The sequence below is a fragment of the Lepisosteus oculatus genome, chromosome 9 (assembly GCF_040954835.1).
Source record: "Lepisosteus oculatus isolate fLepOcu1 chromosome 9, fLepOcu1.hap2, whole genome shotgun sequence".
NCBI lineage: Eukaryota > Metazoa > Chordata > Actinopteri > Semionotiformes > Lepisosteidae > Lepisosteus > Lepisosteus oculatus.
Genome location: NC_090704.1, coordinates 3,788,420 through 3,807,962, shown reverse-complemented (window position 1 = coordinate 3,807,962; position 19,543 = coordinate 3,788,420). Strand labels below are relative to the sequence as shown.

Sequence of the window (19,543 nt, the reverse complement as noted above, 5' to 3'; positions counted from 1 at the left end):
TGACCAGAGTGTTACTGAGGTTTCAGAGGTGACTGTCCAAAACGCTGAAGCCTACGTCCTGTTTTACAAGTAAGACGGAGACCTTTCTGCTGGGGCGTTGAGATAAACGTCTTACGAGGAGAAAATATGCATCTCACGAAAGATGCAGCAGAACTGCCTGTCGATGAGGGAGCTCTGGCTATTTATAACCTGCTTTCGAGAGGGAAAGTGAAGCAGAAGCTCAGAGTTTCATGCCGGCTAATTTATTATTTGGAAGACGTGGCGAGTGTGAAGCTCAGGAGATGCGGAGGCAGGGTTTTTTTTTTTTATGAGGGACTCACCATTGTCCTTGCCTTTGACGAAGCCCTCCCACTCTCTGAACCACTGCATGCTGATGCAGTAAATGACTGCGGGGGCTTCCTCTTCCTGGAAGGCTTTGTTCAGCTGTTGACAGAAATGGATCTATTATGTTTGGCAGTGTTTATGACAAGAACTGGCAGTTTCCTTATCTCTGTGTTTGTGGTGAGGCTGGGAGGGGTGGGGTGGGGGGTTTCAAGCCTACAACAAAAGGTTATTGTTCCTTTAAATATATTATATTAACGCCTTAAGGAATTATTAAGAGATGCCCCCACCCATCTTTGATTCAAAATATGGGTGAAAACCTAGAATTAAATATGTACAGTCTTGCAGGATACTGTTCAACGGATTTTGTTTCCCCTTCTTGAAATACATGATATATAACACTGATACAAACAAAGTTATTAAAATAACCCAAAAATATTTTGTAGGGCAAAAACTCCAAAATTCTGTAACGCGAACAGCACCAGAAAGGCTAATTACAACACGTTTCTATCCGATTACATAAAACCTTCAACAGGGGAATAAAGGAAGTCCATTTTATCTTTGATTTGGTCACGTTTGTTTTGGTTTCAGGACAATTCAGCTCACAACAGGTTAAAGCCAGTAAACCGGCTGCCAAGAATTATTAACGGACCTTTTCATTTTAGGACAGACATTTTGATCTTTTATCATGCGAGCAGTTCAAAGTATCTCGAAGGATATATCTCACAGCACAGCAGGATCACGGCACAGGAATCTTAAACAGCGAAGACAGGATGAGAGGGCTGCCCTACCAATTACACTCTCTGTTCTCTGCCTCAGTTCTGAAGGAGGCTGCTGGCCAACTTCTTTAAAATGCTGAGAAAACAAAACCCACTGCACTGCCATATAAAGAGGGCTCACACCTGCTACACTTGGTAGCGCTTCTTACTGAGGGCTATGGTAATTTTCGCACTGGTAAAAGCTTCAGTGCTATTGATCAAATGGACCACTTGCCTCACCGTCCTATTAAAACTACAGAACAAAAAGTTCTCCAGATTGCTTTGTAGTTTCCCAACCAAGTAATGCAGATGGGCTTTAATATTTCACTCCAAAACTCAATACATTATCATGCATTTTCCTGCACAGACCCAGAAAGCCTAATTATGATGTTTCAGTCTGACTGAATTTAATTTGCCAAAAAGGCATACCCGAACAAACATATCCAGCTCTGTTTTTCTTCTTTTTTCGAGCTTCTCTATCTCAGTCTGGCACGTGTGACACACATAAAGATGGTTAACAGCTGGACCTCCACCATACCTTGGGGGAAAAAAAAAGAGGAAACATGATCAGAGACAGACCCAGGTTTTTCAATGCTGACAGAGACAAGCACATCGAGCGCTTGTCTGCAAACTGCTGGCACAGAGAGCCACAGTGGCAGAGGCCTCACCTGCTGTACAGATATTCCCAGACATTCTGGGGAAGCATTAAAACAAGGTCCTCGATGTAGGAAGCTTTGTGAGGTGGCACACCTGCAGAGAACACAAGGAGTGCACACATGAAAGGCTGCAGGGTATCTCAGGAATGGGTAACCAGCTATCGTCATGAAGGCACTTATTTCTGGTGAGGGTCACGTAAATCCAAAGCCTATCCTTGAAATATAGGGAGGAAGGTGGAATAAGTTCCTAGGTGCCACAGGACTCCATCTCAGAGCACACACACACACACAATTTATAGACCCCAAAAAACCATGCCATCAAACATACAGACAGTGGGTACCACCAAATTCTTCTTAATGTGTCACACTCAATTTTGTGCTGTGTGAACTGATCTCTAAGATCCTAGGTAAGCACAAGAGAATATAGATACCACTAACAACAGATACCACTGAATTGTTTTGGGTTTTTTTCAGCTACTGAGTAAACTACATTACTGTCACAGTAAACGAATAATAAGTACCAATGTCAAGCTTGGCATGATCAAATTGTAAAGTACATATATTTTGTGGTGTTCGACATGTATTGCTTGCAAGTTTTGCACTTCAGATAGACACTAGTTACCAACAGGTTCTGCTCAAAGTTCTGAAAGAGCCCATGGAGTTATTTAGCTCTGCTTTTTAATCTCCAACCTGAATACAAGTAAGGAACAGAGTAGGTACTGAACAGTAGCTGAAAAGCACAAAAACAATCTGAACAAACAGCAGACAGATTGTTTTTTGGCATAGCTTTCACACAGATGGTTTCAATTTCTTCTTCATTTCAAGTTTACAATCAATGTTTCTGTCTATACACATCATTTAGAAGAGAGCTAAAAGAGCTTTGGAAAGCAGCTGCACGTTTAAGGGTACAGCCAGCAAGCACTTTGTGTGGTCACATTAAAGGTTTGCCTTCAAAAACCCAGTAGACCCAGCTTTACTTCGGATACATCCTGGAAGAAATTTCAGTTAGCAAGAACAGATAAAGAAATGCATAAAAACTATTCGTTGTTGACAATCTCTTGGTTCTGTTATTGTCTTCAATTGTCACGAAACCTCTTTGAGAACTCGCGGGCCTGGCCTAAGAGAACTCCAGTCGCACTATAACTACCCTATTTAGATCGGAGGAAATAAAGGGGGATGGCATCAGTAAGTGGCAGACAGGAAACGAGAGCTACGTCGTCCGTTACCTCCGTGGGAGCACAGGAAGTCGTTGTTGCAAATCGATCCCGGCTCCGCAAAGGTCTTGAACTTGCTGAGCCACTGTCTGGAGATGTAGAACTGTAGCAGGCTGGGCTCCAGCATGCTCAGGAGATTGGACACTCTCCGCCTCTCCTTCTGAGCCTCTTCGTTGCTCTTCCTGGCACGACACAGCACCTCCATGAGCACAGCCAACCGAGCCACTCGGGGCAAAGTTTCTCTCGAACTAAGAGCACCACAACACATAAGCACGTACTTGCCTGCATGCTGTATGATTACGTAGTAGTACCTCACTGCTCATTTGACTATTTAAAAAAATGTAACATTTCACTCAGTTCAAGTCTCGGCGATAAACACTGTATAAACTACGAAAATGCTACTTTTTCCATTTTTAATCACAGAAAAAAAACACTGACATGAATTTCTGAATTCGATGTCAAGATTTTTAACTTTCTATTATGCATTGATCAAAAGAACAAATCAGGAACACCAAACTTGACACGACAGAAACTGACGTTAATCCGGTTATTTAAATGGAATTAGATGACCATGAGAGCCCCACAACCCTAAATGATGTGAGGAGGCAAGACCAAATAGTCATTCTCATGAAGTCATGGCAACTGCAAGTTCTCAACACATTACAAGAAAATGAACAGATGAGAAAGGACCTTTCACCCATATAGGGTTTTTTTTAGCAGCTACCTGACCTGAGGATCCCATCAAGCCATTTGTGATAAAAGACAGGGTGTTACTGTCAAAAAACATGTCTGTGTAAGCTTCTTCCATGCCTCTGACTTTGTGTGAAAAAATGTCTCCTTTTACCAATTTTGAACAAACGTCCCCCGAGTTCATACTTGGGTCCACCAGATGTCTCTGAAAAAGTCCACTGTGTTGACTTTATATACAGTATGCCTCAGAAAATTGCAAATACCTGAATCAGGTCCCCTCAATGTTCTCTGTTCATGCCCTAGAAAATGTGGTGGTGGTTTTCTAAACTATGTGCAGAGGAGCAATATTTTATTGTATCTTGTTGACCAAAAGTGCAGAGAACATTCTCAATGATGTCTTACGACTGGGCTTTACAACTATAATATAGATCCCTTGATTTCCCATTATCTTCTTCTGCTTCAGGATTTGGATACCTGCATGAATGTACATTAAGTGTCATGCGTGTATTTTCTCCTCGTAAGACGTTTATCTCAACGCCCCAGCAGAAAGGTCTCCGTCTTACTTGTAAAACAGGACGTAGGCTTCAGCGTTTTGGACAGTCACCTCTGAAACCTCAGTAACACTCTGGTCATCAAACTCGTACCACAGGCCATTGAGGTCATTCCTGCAATATGCTATGTAGTGACCACCTAGAGAGGTCAGAAGGATAAAAACAAAAAGGTGTTTTCGACAGTAACAGGGCAGTGCTTAAAGAACTGTTCGGGCGGCACTCCTGACCAAAAGGAAACAGAGCTGCCCTCTGTGCATCAGGGGGTGACCCACATTATCGCATGATTACCTTCAGCATTCACCTTGTCTCAGGGAAAATTAAAACCAATCCATTTCTTCACTGCTCTGTTTAAAAGCATTATAACGCCCAAGAAATTAGTTGCTGGAATTTACATTTACAGAGGTGGTATGACATACGTGGCCATATAATCCATAAAACAATGTGTACTGTGACTCACTACCTTGTACAACATACCGTTTTGAAAAATAACATACTTGAAGTGGAGAGCTTTACTGAAAGGGAAGCGTTCTAGGGTGTGAGTGGAGGAGATATTCACAGAATGTCTAAAATGAAGAGCATGTATAAAAATGTGCTGTATATGTTCAAGGACTTAGGCTGACAGCTGTGAAGGATGTCATTTTCTTGCTGCCATTTTTGACAATGAAAACAACACTTTACATAAACTGTGTAAAAAAAATGGAAAAGAATGCAACAACCAGTAAAAAAAAAAACATTTTTACTGGACCTTTTTTAGGAATGTACCTGAAAAGGCAAATATTTAAACTTGGACTGGTAAACTCTTCACTATCAGTAACACGATACGGGAAACAGTACAGTTCACGGTTCATCCACTACAATGAATACTTTTTGGCCGTTTTAGTCCTCGATTTAGTTTAAACGGATCGGAACCCTCATGTTAAACTGCTGTAAAAACCATTCAGAAGGGCGCGATCAGCCGGTGGAACTCACTGCTGGCGGTGCCATGGTGGCAGATGACCGAGAGCAGGTCGTAGCTGGTGGTCTGCGCCGTGCTGTCTTTGGCCAGGAAGGGCTGCATGTCCAGCCCCTCCAGGGGGAAGGAAACGTGGGTGCCGATTTTGGTGGAGAACATGAGCTCGTGCCTGAATCTCTTCAGGTGGATGCACAAGACCTGTACCGAGACAGCGCGGGAGCTGGGTTAATGCACTTCCAGGAGCTGCAATCCACATTTATCGGGGATTCTTAAAATCGAATGAAGACGGATCAACAGAATAAGTACCTCTGGAAGACTCTGTACTTTGCAAAATTTCACTCCATTTCTTAACCTGAAGCAGAAAAAAAAACATGAATTTTCTTAATCTGTATTTCGTATGAATACCTTGCAAGTTAAAATTAAAAAATGAATGTAGAACTCGGAACTGGATTATCCTACAGTTCCTGCCGAACGCCTGCTACAACCAGCCAGTAAACGCACATCAGGAAAGGTTGTCCTCTGAATTGTTCATCACAGGTTTCTTATTCAATGACCCTTCCTGTCTACTCCACAGGGAAAGCGAGCAGATAGTTTTTAACTTCAGGAGCACCCCATGAAAAAGATACTATGACTGTAGCAAGACAGCGCAGTGCCACAAGATTTTCATCCTCAGCCCTTGCGTGCATACTAATAAACACCAACACGTGACGAAAAGAACATGTTTTTGGCCATGAACGGGTGTATAGCGTACTATTAAAACAATCTGCAGTGGCTTACTTTTTGCACTTCTCACAGCTGTACATGTTATCCCCTAAAAAAAAAAGAAAAATGAAGGTGAAAAACTGAGCAACAGTGTGTAGTTTTTTTCCCCCAAAGGACACATTAAGGCCACGTTCACACTGATTTGATTTCTGTTAACTGTAGTTAATGAAATTGCATTCACTGGCAGTCATTTTGGAACACGTCGTGCAGAGCAGCAAATGCCTTCAGTTTCTTGTAGGAAACTTGAGGCTTCTCTCACCTTTTAGCTCATCTCTTGCAAAAAAGGCAGCTAAGCAGTCTTGCAGTGTAACAACCGGACCCCAAAACCAACTGAGTGGGAAAAAATAAGGAAGATAAGTGCCGAACACACACACACACACACACACATCTTGTACAATGAATAACAAAAGTCATTTACAAATGCGATAAAGGCGGTTTGCAAGCACTTGACGGCCACCTTTTGATATATTCCATGACGAAAGCTATCCAGCCCTGAGGCGCATAAGCTTCCCCACATGAGCCGGCTTTGACCAGGGAGGTCTGGTGCGAGGAGGAGTGCAGCTTTGCCAGATCCTCTTTCCCAGGGATCGGCAGGGAGATGTCCTGGAAGGTTTCCAGAGTAACGGACACCTGCAGGGGGCCACACGCACAGCGCATCCAGTCACATCCACTGCCACCGCCACCTCCCACACGCCCCCCCAACGCGGCTTTTAAAACATTACAAGCTAGGGACCCGCTTCTCCTCGTTTTTCTTTTGCCACACTATTGGGTTCCAATGAAAGCTAAGCAGGAAAGACAATCTTAAAAACAAATGATGTCTAAGATCACCAATGCCACGCCGGGAATCTTTGGGAAGTGTTACTATGCTTAAAGAACATCATAAACAGAAAAAACAGACAGAAAGGTTGTGCTTGCAAATATGCAACGTAAAGGTTGTAATATATATTCACACTGTTATTGCCGTTAACCAGCTGGTTAAATAGGAGTACACTGTATCACTAACGAAGCCCGTTATTTTCATGTCAGTATGTGTCAGGAGCAATCAAGTCGACGTGCTCTTGAAGCCTATCAAACTCACCCGATCACAGGTCAGGCACTGCACAGAGCTGACAATTGTGCCATCAAACACGTCCGAGATCACGCTGCGGTACTTCTTCTGCGTCTTGTTCTTGGGCAGCGAGAACGGCGGAACTGGTTTACAAAACAGAAGCACGATTGGTCTTTCATCGTCGACGGGGAATTTGGCTACTTGAACTTCCCCCGAAAGTATTTACGGAAGTATATGACTTTCACTGGATCCGTGCAGTCAAACGGACTTTTTGCAAGTGGAATCTGGTCTTTAATGTCCGGCCCAATGATCTGACACAATGATCTGTAAAGTCAGACACCCTAAAAACAGAATCCAGCCACAATATTTATAACAAGTGTGAAATCAGACTAGACTGTTTACTTTGAGCTGACTGTCTTCGACTTGCCAACACAAAGCAGCCTCACTTGGCCGTGCCAGAAGTTCTGATTTATCACGAAATGAATTCTGTACTCTTTTCAGGACAGATTTCGAGAAGCCACAATTTTCAATTTTCCTCAGCAAGTTACATTTTCTTCAAGCTAACCACCGCGTAACACGAAAAAAAAAAACAAGAACTACAAGTTAGGAAAGGCCATTCATCCCATCTAGCCCAGCTGGTAGTTAGCAGGTCCAGCCACTTCGTGAAAGAAACCAGGGTGTCAACTTCAATGACCTAGCTGGGGAGCTTGTTCCATACTCTTAAAACCCCTTAAGTAAACAAGCGCTCCCCCTTTCAGTTTCAAAGACACCGCCACACAGTTTGCACCCCCCTGGTTCATGTTTCGCTGTTCGTCCTGAATGAAGCAGCATCAGACAAGAATCATTCAAAAAATAAAACGGAGACCGGCCAACCTTTAGAATAAATGAATAACCGATCGTAGTCGCGTACAGTTAACACCAAACAGAGGAGACGCGTTGACTGCGAAATCAGTCTGCCACAGTCGGCGCACGGGTCTGGTGGGAAAGTGTGCAACGGTCACCTTTCTTGTGTGAAGGGGCCAGGCCTGACCACACGGGGCCAGTTTTAGGAGGACTGCTGGACAGCTTGGCGTTGATTCCTTCATTCGGCGTGGGGCTGTGCGATCGGGAGGAGCCGAACGAAGCCGGAACGTCCGGGTAGCAGTCTGCTTAAAGCACGCACGAGAAGGAACACTGATGAGCAAACGTTCACACAAGCTCCTCACTTATCCCAGGCTCAGAACCCATACAAAAAAACAAACAAAACCAAAACGAGTTTTGAATTCTATAAAAAGGCATGTTACAGCACGGTGCACCCTACACAGCAGACTGTAAGAATAATTCAGTTAACACGCAGAGCATTAGCATGTGACGGGATGGTAAGAATCCTTTGTGGAATTTCATTACCACAGGTAGCCCTCACACGAGGAGGCTCCGATCATCAAAACGTGAGTCGATTTCGGACAAGAACGTTTTTTTAAACAGGGACAGGCGCAGGAAACAAGGTAAATGAACCTGACTGGACACGCGACATCCAAAAAACATACATTTTCGGCGTGGGCCCAAAAGGGCTGCTCTAAAAAACGCCGAAGCATTTTGAAACGGTTCTTTGACATCGACCACGCAAGGGGGGGGGGGGGGAGGCCGAGAACAGCTTCCCCCACGTTTAAACGCAGCCGTTCACCTTTCACCCCTCGCTCCTAAACGCCGATTCTCAACGGGCTCCGACGGCTTTCGGCTGCAGCTCGTTTGGAAGACGTCCCCCCCCCCCCACTGAGGTTCTCCCCTCCCTCCGCCCCCGTCGAGCCAGAGGACGCTCAGCGCAGGGTTACCTGAGGCCCGGCCCTGCATGGGCACCTTGACCGCCCCCTGGCTGCTGATGACGGCGGCGGCGGCGGGCTCGGCCGCGGTGTCGATGTCCTTGTCCACGTCCCCGGAGGAGCCGGCCCGGCACGGCCTGCTGCCGCGGTTCTTCTCCTTCTGCCGGCCCCTGCCGCTCGCCGCGGGGGGCACCTCCTCCTCGGGGATGAGCATCGCCACCTCGCCGGGCTCCTCCGCGCCGGGCTTGGCCTCGCCCTCGGCCCGGTCGCTGCTGCCGCACGACTCGCAGGACTGGAAGTCGTTGTCGGACTGGCCCCGGTCGTCCTCCGGGCCGTCGCCGGGGGTGAGGGTGGGCGAGGAGGGCTCGTCGGGCTCCACCAGGACCTCCTTCAGCTCCTCGTGCAGCTGGTCCATCAGGCAGCGCAGGAACTCCTGGGAATCCTAGGAAGTTCAGGCACAGACACCACACTCTGCCCACTCTGTCCCAGAGACACCACGCAACGCCAGGCAGCCGACCACAAAACGAATGTGGAAAACTAATTCACCCCCCTTTCAACACTTCCTGCAACTCCATTTTTTACACGTCTCAGTGAGAAAGACTGCTCTTTCCTTTTAGAAGGCCACTGCAGAACTATTCAACAATACTGCTCAATAACCCACTTTGTATCACTGCTTATACCTGCCTGGTGCAGTTCATAGTGAAAGGCCTTTTCTACATACAGTAGTTTAGGTGGCAAACGCTCTCAAAGGAAATAATCTACTCGAAAGAAGAACCATTTTAAAAAAACAGAGGAAGTAGCATCTGAGTTTCACACTATCTTTTATACCGGTCATGCAATTCTGCTTTTGCCTTCATACGAAGGGGAAATGTCTAGATCTCGGCTTTCTTTTCACTTCACTGCAGAGCCGGGCTGCAGGACTAACCGCAGATGTTTTGTCTAAAGCGCTCACTGTGCTTGGCTTGTTATTCCTACGATTGAAATGCTAATTATCTTGAGCGCAGTGTAACTGTGGTGTGACAAATTAATATTCACGAGCTGCTACAACTGAACAAATACAGGCACTTAGAGGAATTCCATCACAGCATCTCAGTGCTCTGAGCATAAATAGCCCTGACTAATTTAGAGTCCATGATTACAGTAGGGAAAGTACAGATAGAGCCATTCGTAACAGCATGTTAATTTTTTTCTTTCAAAAGGATTTTACTGAGAAGCATGAAGTTATTAAAGACTATAACAATCAAAAGTTTCTTTTCTCTTCCTGTAAGCATAACTGACTTTCTCCTGGATCATAAATTTAGATTTAAAATCAGCTAAATGACTAAAATGAGAAAACACTGTTCTGTCACAGATTTTCTTCCGTCCCCTACGTTTGTATGAGATGAAGATGGCTGGCTTTGCTATATATTTCTATAAACACTTGCCTGGAAATCAAAGTTGTAACTCACCTGCCAAAGGCAAACTACAAACCCAAACTTTAAGGGCAGGCTTCCACTATGCAGAGAAAAAAACAAATCCTTCCATTTGGTACTGAGTTTGTTGTCAATTTTATTGAGTGAATGGCAGGTCAAAGCTCTGATCCTGTCTTGGTATTGTGTATACGTGGTATGAGAAGTTTTGAATTAATCAAGGACATAGTTAATCAAGGACGCAACGACTGTAAATAAACTAATAAGGTCGGGATTTTAAAGAACTCCTCATTAAGGATTTATTCATTATAAACCGGTTTTAATTGAAGGAAATAAAAAAACAACAAATTTTGATAATTACTTTGTTCATTTTGTATAAGAAGTTATTTAGGGAGTATAATTACAACTCACCTGCTGTGAATATCCGCGGAACAACGGATTGATTGCTTTTATTCCCTGGAATAAACTTGTTGGCACTACATACCCAGGCCTGCAAGGCAACAAAATGCACAAATAAACATTTCAAAACCGGGCAGTTACCTAATGGATTAAACAGCTGCATTTAATTACACTCAGATAATAAACTGCTGCGTTATTGCCATGATCTCCTAAATGATTTAAATGCTTCACCACATTTGAGTTGTCTTGGATAAAATAGAATAAATATATGACTAAATATATATATATAGGTGGTCAACCCAGAAGATTTTGTATTAAATATCTGAAGTTAGCTAGCCACAAGGATGTTTACATTTTCTACAGTTTGAGGTCCATAACTACTCATGATCAATGAATGAGCAAATCACCATAACCCTAAACCATTAAGACAGGGGGGCCAGATTCAAGTATTCAGAAACCTCAAATACACTGACAAAGCCAACCCCAAGGAAGTCCTCGTGATCTAAAGTGAAACACAAACCAGTGGGACAGAAGCGTAGGGGTATTCTTAAAACGGAGAAAAGGAAGCACATCTTTGACCTAAGGACTATGGGAATGTGAAGCAAGCTACTCTGCCCTTCGAAGCTGCACCCTGGTTTCGATCAAGAAACAGCTGGATCAGCTCCTCAGATCACTTCACAACCAGCAACCAACAGATCCTCCTCATTGATTGTTTACTTCTCCAATTTTAGAAATCTTGGCACCCTTGCAGCATCCACTTCAGTCATAATAACCCTGTTTTAATATTTGAATCCCACGTCTTGCAAAGCTGCTCAGCAGTCTCCTGGGGGGAGGCCACACAGACAGTGCCAAGAGTCTGACTACAGGACAGACCGCGAACCATTCATTCTCACTAAACGGGAGCTACAGACAGTGTGTACTCTGATCATTTCCGCATCTGAAACCTGCGACGCGGGAGGCCAACCTGTTTTTGTGCCAAATGTCCGAGACCAGCTTCTGATAGGTCTTGCACAGAGCAGGCTTCTTCTCCGTCCTCACGAGACCTCCGCAGTCGAGGAAAAACTGGGTGAGCGGTGGGCTTCAACCGAAGAGGGGACACAAATAAAAAGAGGGGACACATTAAACAAGCAAACTGCAAAAAAAAAGCCCGTTAGTCGTATCTGACAACTGAGTGCAGATGACACTAGTTGCGCAAATACATAGTAATTATTGTACATTACTGTAAGGTGTTACACCCTAATGTGCTGATCATCGGGCACTGTAGGATTTTAAGGAACATCAAGGGGCAACATAGCATTAACATTATAAGGCCCATTGTATTAATACAGCTCAGTCGAATCCCTTGAGCTCTGAACTCTGCGATGCACATCCATCGTTCAGTAAGTATAATCGCGCTACCACTCCATATCTGAAAAGATAAAATCTGAATCCCCCAACCACCAAACCACCAGCAGAATGCCTGATGTAGGAAATCTCCGATGCTGCAAATCAAATCCAGTTGTATTCAGTCATAAGACCAATAAGCAGAGCTGAAAGATGATCTCGTTATGGCAGAGAACTTCATCCGATAAGATCAGAGTAGAGCTTAAAAGCACTATTAGATTTGCAGTAATTTCATACTATTGAACGCATTCCTCCTCCCACTAAAAAACAAGACAGAAAATGCATGAGCTAGTAATAAACACAGCATTATTTAGTAAAGGGGTTTTAACAGCTTTAAAGCTTTTTTTACACTCGCAGACTAAAAGAGGGGCAAAAACATCAGCAGATGAGGTCACTGTGATCTGAACAGAGAGATCACTGAAGCCTAGGCCATGTCACCTCAACCTCTTTTTTCAATGGCCTTATAAAACGAAGCATCTTTTTGCAGAGACACTAATACTATTTGTGATATTCCCTCCCGGTCCTGGGCTGCCACCTTGTTTCTGGTTTTCATTCCACCTTGGATGCTCAATCACACACTTTGTTACCTATAAAAACCAGTGGAGTTCTGGGAGCGGGCTTGAACATCACTGGCAGCAGACTAAGCCGAGGAGCCCCACCTACCAGTTCGAAAGTGCCTGAAGAGCTGCGTTCATATAGCACGTGTTCCCAATGTTCTTTAATCCGGTGAGGCCTGGAGGGAAACGCAAATGTTGAGAGATCAGTTAAAAATCAAACGCTGAACTGTACAGCAGGACGCTGTCATTCATACTGTAAAGCATAATTCGGGACTTTTAAACAGTGTCTGCATCTGTTCTGCTCCTTGCTACATGGAAATATCTCAAATATCTTCAAATTTTTCCCCACCAGCAGCATCTAGGACAATCAGTATTAGAAGAACAGAAGGTAATTAAGTTACAGAGACAAAAGGACAGTAAGTAAATGTGCAGTTAATGCGTTACTGAAGAGCCGTCAGCACAGACACCATGAGTTTGCTGCAGAATGCCACTGCAGCTACACTGCCGATACAAGCGATCGCGACAACGGTAAGCACTGCTGTGCTCTGGTGCTAGTGGGATGGACTACTGGTTCACATCAACAGGAATCTGGCCTGACAGTCTGGATCACCTGCGCTGGCAAGCTAGGAGCTGGAGCCACTACAACGTCTCGCAGTCACATGCGGCGGCAATGAGCAACGGCTATACCTCTCGTTCTGAACTCATCCTCCTCTTCCATCTCTGTATCTAGGTCATCACAGACAGCTGCCTGGGGAATCCTCAATCCGGGGCTCCCAGGGACTTTCACATCCTGACACCAGAGAGACAAGGGAGAACACGGCCACATTAAGGCACATGGCACTGGCACATCCACAACAAGAGAGGCTAGAGAAAAAAGCAAAATTAAGCCTGCATGCAAGCACATACTGTACTTGTGAGGAACTGAATACCCTTTTCCCCTAACACTTAAACACTGTACACCCAGAACAGAAACTATCCCAGGCACGTTGCCCACGACAGACTGTGGATTCACGTACACTTCTGCATATCAGTTGCAATCAAGCACACTTCACCACTGAAACTATCATGATCCCAGAATTGAAGAAAAAAAAAATTCAACCAACAGGCAAGAAATGATTGCGAAAAGGAAGCGCTAATCGATCCCAAAGAGGCACAAACATCGTGAAATAATAATGGATCGGGCTTCAAGATCTGCACGGCCAAGCCGGCACGTGGTCTGTGTGGGTGTGTGAGTGGTGTCAAAAGGCACCAACTCCACAGCCTCTTCAGAACGCCATGTGATCCAGAGTCAGGAGGCTCTGCACAGAGAGCACCGGCTCGATCCAAGGCCCGGCGTTGAAGGTACCGTAGTTGGAGGCTGGGCATCTCCACCTGAAAAGGCTGTGAAATAGCGAGATTCCCTGTATTTTTTTACACAGCCAACAAAATGGCTAGGTCTAAATTTCATAACGACTGCCTCCCCCCCACTTTCAGGTCAGCAATTAATAACCACTTGTTTATCACTGAGAGACTTACACAGATGATGGGGGAGGGAGGGGTGAACTCAACCACACACAAGCAGGCTTGGGGTCGTACTTCCTAAAAGAAGGATGGGGCTGACGGGATCTCTCGGGGGGGACACCCCCTGTTCCAGTGCCACGGTCACTCAGCCAGCCTGCCTCTCCTCCAGCGCACGAGCGCGCAGCGGTCTCAAGGGGCCTACCTGGCTGCAGGTGTGCAAGGGGGAATGGGGCTTGGCCGACGGGGCTGGGGAGCGGGGCCCCAGCTTCCTCTCCAGAAACACCTCCTTCCCGCAGGCGTAGCACCACACGCGCAGGGTGGTCAGGTTCACCGTCAGGTTGTGCCGCGCGTCCTGGCGAGACAGAGGGGCGTCAGCGCCACGCGGCTCCAGAGGCCCCCGATCCAGGCCCGTGCACCCGGCCGCTGGCTCCTGAGGTCGCGCTGCCGAAGCTCGGCTCTCCTAAAGGAACGAAGCTGAAACGGCCTGCCGGGCCGCTCCGTGGTCTTCCCTACTGCGGTTTCTGATCATCTCCGTAGGGGCCACCTCCACAAACCAGAGGCTTTGGTTAGCAGCCCCGGCAGCGGGAGCCCCCCCCCCAGACGAAAGGGGACTGACGAGTTAAGGCTCGACTCCCTCATCGTCATTCCCGGACAGATCGGCGGTTGACCGCCACGCTCAGCTATTTGATTATTGAAGCCGCCGCACGGGAAATTAATTCAGAAATACTGTGAGCTTGCAGAAACAAAACGGATTACGTACGCACTCTGTACCCCCACAAAACACATCCGATGTATGCCAGCTACCACGGTTAGCTCAGCTGTCTGGGAAACTGGTCATAAAGTTAGCATTCTTTCCCCCTGAAGGATAAAAAAAACACTGGCAAAAAGCACTGTGTGGAATCAGAACCCTGCAATTATAAATTCCACCTCTGACTGCAATACAGCGACAGCCTGTAAACCAGCCCTTGAAACACACTGAAACTGCAGCTTCAGGCCAACAGCCTGCCCAGTAACCCCAGCAGCCCAGGCACAGGGCTCAGGAGCCAGGACCCCAGCAGATGCCAGAATACATTATTAATGAATCACAATTAGCTTTCGAGACATTAACATTAATGAGGCAAATATTTTTGACCGGGGCGTGTTGTGAAACGTTTATTAAGAACCTTTGCCATAGAAGGGGGTTAACACCTCTTGTTTCTCGAAAATCCTGTCTGAGAGAGAGAAGTGGTTTGGAGAACCACCTAAAATAACAAGCTGCTATTTTTCTCATTTCTTTTAACGACCAATTAATTCTGCCTTCTTCCCTGCAAGCCCTTACAAGCTGCTTTTCACCCCCTGAAATAGAGTCTCGGCTTAATCTGAAGAGCTACGTAAAACTGCACCAGAAAATACTAGACTTTTGAATTGTTCGCCTTTTGCAGCTTCTGTAACACACCATGGTTTTTTTTAAGTGACTGTCATGCACATTTCTGACTACTGTAATTAAGCACACGTTGTTCAAGAAAACTGGGCTGAACCCAAAAGCTGTAGCAATCCCAATGAAGAGTCATGAGTTCATTAATAAAAAGGGTTCCATTTGATAAGTAAACATGCTTTCAGACATCCTGCACAGCAGCCAGACCCAGCTCGCTGAAGAGAGAGCTGGCACCAAATACTGCAAGTACTGCACATGTGCACGTCACTGGACTACCAAAAGGCTTGCTTTTAAGTGATAAACCCCAGTAAAAAAGTCTCAGATATAAATGGAGTCACAGGTGATCACCCACTATTTTGTATTTATCACACCATTAAGACATAAATGAGAGGTTCAAGGTGTTGAGGGGCATTTTTTTTTAGTACTGCTCCCTTTGACCGTGGTGACTCTTTCTGCTCTCTCTGCTGTTTCAATACAGAATCTATTGAAATAATTATGTACCACCATTCCCCATGTCTCAGGTTTCTTCAGTCAGTCAATCAATCCAGTGAGACACCCTCGACATCTGATGAATGCTGGCTATACAAGTACTATAATCCACAAATCAAACTGAACTTAAAACAATAACTGTGGTAATGCATCTTTCCCAGAAGTCAAAAGGCTGCGCTAATCGGATGTATTTATGGACACTATATTTTATGTCACAGCCTAAAACACTAAAGCCAGAAAAATAACCTGTTGCTTAGGATGTTTCCATTATCATTAATAAAGAACGCAAAAATCAGATATTCCGGAGAAAACCTGCCGAACCAACCAGCCAATACTGCAGCTGAACATAAGAGTATAAGAAAGGTGGCAAACAAGATTCATGAAGCAGTTTCATGAAGCCAGAGTATCGGCTTCAAACACATGGCTGGGTAGCTTTTGCCAGACTTGATTCAAACTACTTTGCAGCAGCTACAAAGGAAGCTCTTGGGCCGTCTTAAACTACCTGAGAGGCATGGGTTAGCTACACCATGCTCCCTATCGATGTATGACCTTGTACTCCCTGTCCAACCCAATGCTTACCCCTAACACACGTGCTTTGAGCAGGTCTGCTGCTGTTCTGACCAGGGGATCTCGGCAGAGCTACTCACCTGAGAGTGACCGGTGCTGTGGTCAGCGTGCGACTCTCCACATCCCACATATGTACAGCCATTCTACAGGGAGAAAAGAGGAAACCGCTCATTAGTCCCAGATGAAAGGAAAATTAAAAGCAATGACAAAACTCAAAGCAAACGTCTAGATTTCGATCCCCTGCTCATTACCAGGAGTGTGAAAAACGGAAAGCGGCAGAAAACCTGTTTGACTTTCATGCAAACAAACCGCACAATTTTCCCAAAACTGAGCAGGAAACTGAGTCCTTGTAGGATCCTTGCAAAACCACAAACAAGCACAAAGAAAGAAACAACACATGTAACAATGAAAGAGAGTATCTTGGTCTTATAGCAAACACATGCAAGGGTTCAAAATGAAATATTTTGCAAACCAACATTGTAAACAGTTCCTACGACAGCGACTCCGAAGTGGTCTGCAAGTGACCCCTTTCAGAGCCAGTCATTATACAGTCACTGTCTGGTATGATTTATAGTTATAAATTTAGATATATACTGGTTATGGCCGTTGTGAATACATTGCCATGTGCCTGGGTTAACTGCAGTTAAAACCGTGCTGGTACTCTGCCTCCCAGCCGGCTCTGTCAGAAACATGCTTTATCATACTCACCTCCAAACAAGCCCACAAGTTTGGTCCACCAACTTTACAGTCCTGGCATTTGCCCTGCAGAGACATTGTGGGATTGTCACACATACTGTACTTAAACCCGAAACCAGAACACCACAAAACTGAGATATACAAATTATGGAAAAGGACTTTGCCTTACATCTGTAACAACATCATTTTGATCAGGCATTTGTGTGCATGTTACTGTTAATCAATGGTGCCCAATCCTGGTCCTGGAGACACACAATACACCAGTTGGTTTCTGTTACAGCTGGGCCCTCAGGTACACAATCAAACCCTTCATTGACTTATTAATAACAAGAAGATTAATGTGAACTGTTTGTTCCCAGCTCTTTCGCATGTTGGAGCTATAGCCATACTGTAAGTGAAATAAAACCGCCAACTTGTGACTAGATACAAAACGCAAATATTCAACTGAAGCAACTTCCTAGATTTTGGATAAGGCTTCTACCGAAGGTGGGAGGGAATGGAAACCAGCAGGCATGGGGGGTTATCAGAACCAGGACAGGGAGCCACTGCTGCAAATCAATTGTGAAGGAGTGGTTTTCCCTAACCACCGTTTTTCACGAACTCACATGGGATTTCTGGATCAGCTCCTCTTTAGTGATCTCACCCACGCACTCCAGGTGCGGACAGTCACCGTTGACTCCGACGGGCGACATTCTCCCAGACAGATGCCTGCCCGTCCTCGGAATGAAGCTTTCCTGCGGGAGACACGGCACAGGCAGAGCTGAGACAGCTTGTGATACGCTTGTCAGTCCACATCAGCCAAACACCCTGTGCCACAAGGACCACAGGGAGGTCAGATCTTAACCTCTAGGGCACAGCTGACTGTGGCACAAGAAACACATTCTCCAGATGCGCCAGTCTTCTGCAATAACACTTCAAAAGAAATGCAGTTTAACAGATAAAAACTTCAACTTTATCCCTTCCAGGCTTCCCAAGCTTCTGCTTTTGTACACACTATTACGCCCTTTTCAGAGATGCACTGATAAAGTAGCGATAAAATAGTGATCATTACTATAACTGTTTCTATGCAAGGTACCCAGAATACAATAAAGGGAGAGATGTGGATTATATCAGAAAATCACAAAACCAAATACAAAACACAAGGCTATGGCTGCTGGCAAACCCACAGAGACAGGATTCCACGCATTGCTTTCAATCCCCTTTGAAACTTAACGGCTAGAAAATTTTCCAATGTATTCTTATTTTTTTATCCAACCACATATCAAAACCTGACAGTCTAAAAACATAAATACTATCTTCTTTAGCTCAGGGCCCTTTTTTACAACAGAAACATCATTCGATAGCATGGGAGTGGAGTGAAGGGGTTACAGCCCGAATATTTGGTACGTAAAAAAGCTCATGTTTTACTGCAAGCATCAGTCTTAAATCTTAACTATTTAATACAGTACTTGCCAAAAAAAAAAGCCCAGTTACTCCTCAAACGACATTGCTTGCTTTACTGCAAATGACAACCCGAACGTGCTCCCTGTGATTTATGACTTTGAGCTTCCATCATATTGCCCTGTTCAGCATATTGGTTCGCCAGACTCTGCACAGACATCTGCTGCTGCAGTTAGCAGGGAATAATGTGCCACATTATAATTGTGTGTGTGGTACATACGAGAGAGAGAGGCTGCAACTGGACAGAAGGGACAAGGAACTCCATTTGCCTCATATGCATTCCATTTCTAAACCTCTTGATTTTTTTTCATGTCATAATTACAGCACGTTCAGAAGGAACAGGTCTGTTGTACTACTGAAAACCCTTTTCATCAGGCGTTTATTGCCAGGCTCCCCTGCAGTCTGCCACTCCTGTTGTGAATTATACATGAATTAAAGGCTCAGACAGCTAACACGTCCCCAGAGACAGTACCCAGGAAAGGGAATCAGGGCTTTGCTACCGAACAAACATCAAGCACTAACGGTGATTTTATTCTAAATAGCACTCATAGCTGTCTTGATATTATTTTCCAATTTCACACAAAAAAAGAAATGCCCTAACCAGGAAAAATAACTGTACACACTTCCGAACCCTTTCAATGACATCCTCTGACCAAGCCGAAAACAACTACAGAATACAGTGGAAAACAATACTTCCTACTGAAATGGGGCTACTACACTCAGAGGAAACGGCTTTCGTAAGGTATGAATCATTAATCATTTTCTGAGAAACGTATGGTGTGCAGATATTGTGTTGATGTTTCCATTGCTCATATAGCCTGTGAAATCTGAGTCCCTGCAATAATATGAAAATTAATATATAATGCATACTGGTGTGGTCAGATAGCCTGCATATTTACTTTCTTGATACAAATGTGGTGTACAAACTGCATTTAACA

At 44.9% G+C, this 19,543-nt stretch overlaps 1 protein-coding gene across 2 annotated transcripts in view; it reads right to left on the bottom strand.

Moving 5' to 3' along the window:
• Window positions 1-19,543, bottom strand: part of usp33 (ubiquitin specific peptidase 33) — a 30,716-nt gene that overhangs the window by 4,016 nt on the left and 7,157 nt on the right. The window contains exons 2-22 of one of the 2 annotated variants that reach the window (XM_006634682.3): window positions 17,771-17,899; window positions 17,178-17,231; window positions 16,550-16,612; window positions 14,202-14,351; window positions 13,187-13,289; window positions 12,606-12,675; window positions 11,524-11,637; window positions 10,572-10,650; window positions 8,764-9,193; window positions 7,954-8,097; window positions 6,983-7,095; window positions 6,362-6,534; window positions 6,164-6,234; window positions 5,920-5,953; window positions 5,449-5,494; window positions 5,160-5,340; window positions 4,203-4,329; window positions 2,962-3,131; window positions 1,748-1,829; window positions 1,509-1,617; window positions 321-423 (exon numbers count right to left, since the gene is read on the bottom strand). In XM_006634682.3, the coding sequence (XP_006634745.2) occupies window positions 321-423; window positions 1,509-1,617; window positions 1,748-1,829; window positions 2,962-3,131; window positions 4,203-4,329; window positions 5,160-5,340; window positions 5,449-5,494; window positions 5,920-5,953; window positions 6,164-6,234; window positions 6,362-6,534; window positions 6,983-7,095; window positions 7,954-8,097; window positions 8,764-9,193; window positions 10,572-10,650; window positions 11,524-11,637; window positions 12,606-12,675; window positions 13,187-13,289; window positions 14,202-14,351; window positions 16,550-16,612; window positions 17,178-17,231; window positions 17,771-17,857 (2,503 nt within the window). In that variant the 5' untranslated portion in view covers window positions 17,858-17,899. The remainder of the gene's footprint in view (window positions 1-320; window positions 424-1,508; window positions 1,618-1,747; window positions 1,830-2,961; window positions 3,132-4,202; window positions 4,330-5,159; window positions 5,341-5,448; window positions 5,495-5,919; window positions 5,954-6,163; window positions 6,235-6,361; window positions 6,535-6,982; window positions 7,096-7,953; window positions 8,098-8,763; window positions 9,194-10,571; window positions 10,651-11,523; window positions 11,638-12,605; window positions 12,676-13,186; window positions 13,290-14,201; window positions 14,352-16,549; window positions 16,613-17,177; window positions 17,232-17,770; window positions 17,900-19,543) is intronic. The other variant, XM_015355370.2, reaches the window with a different exon arrangement.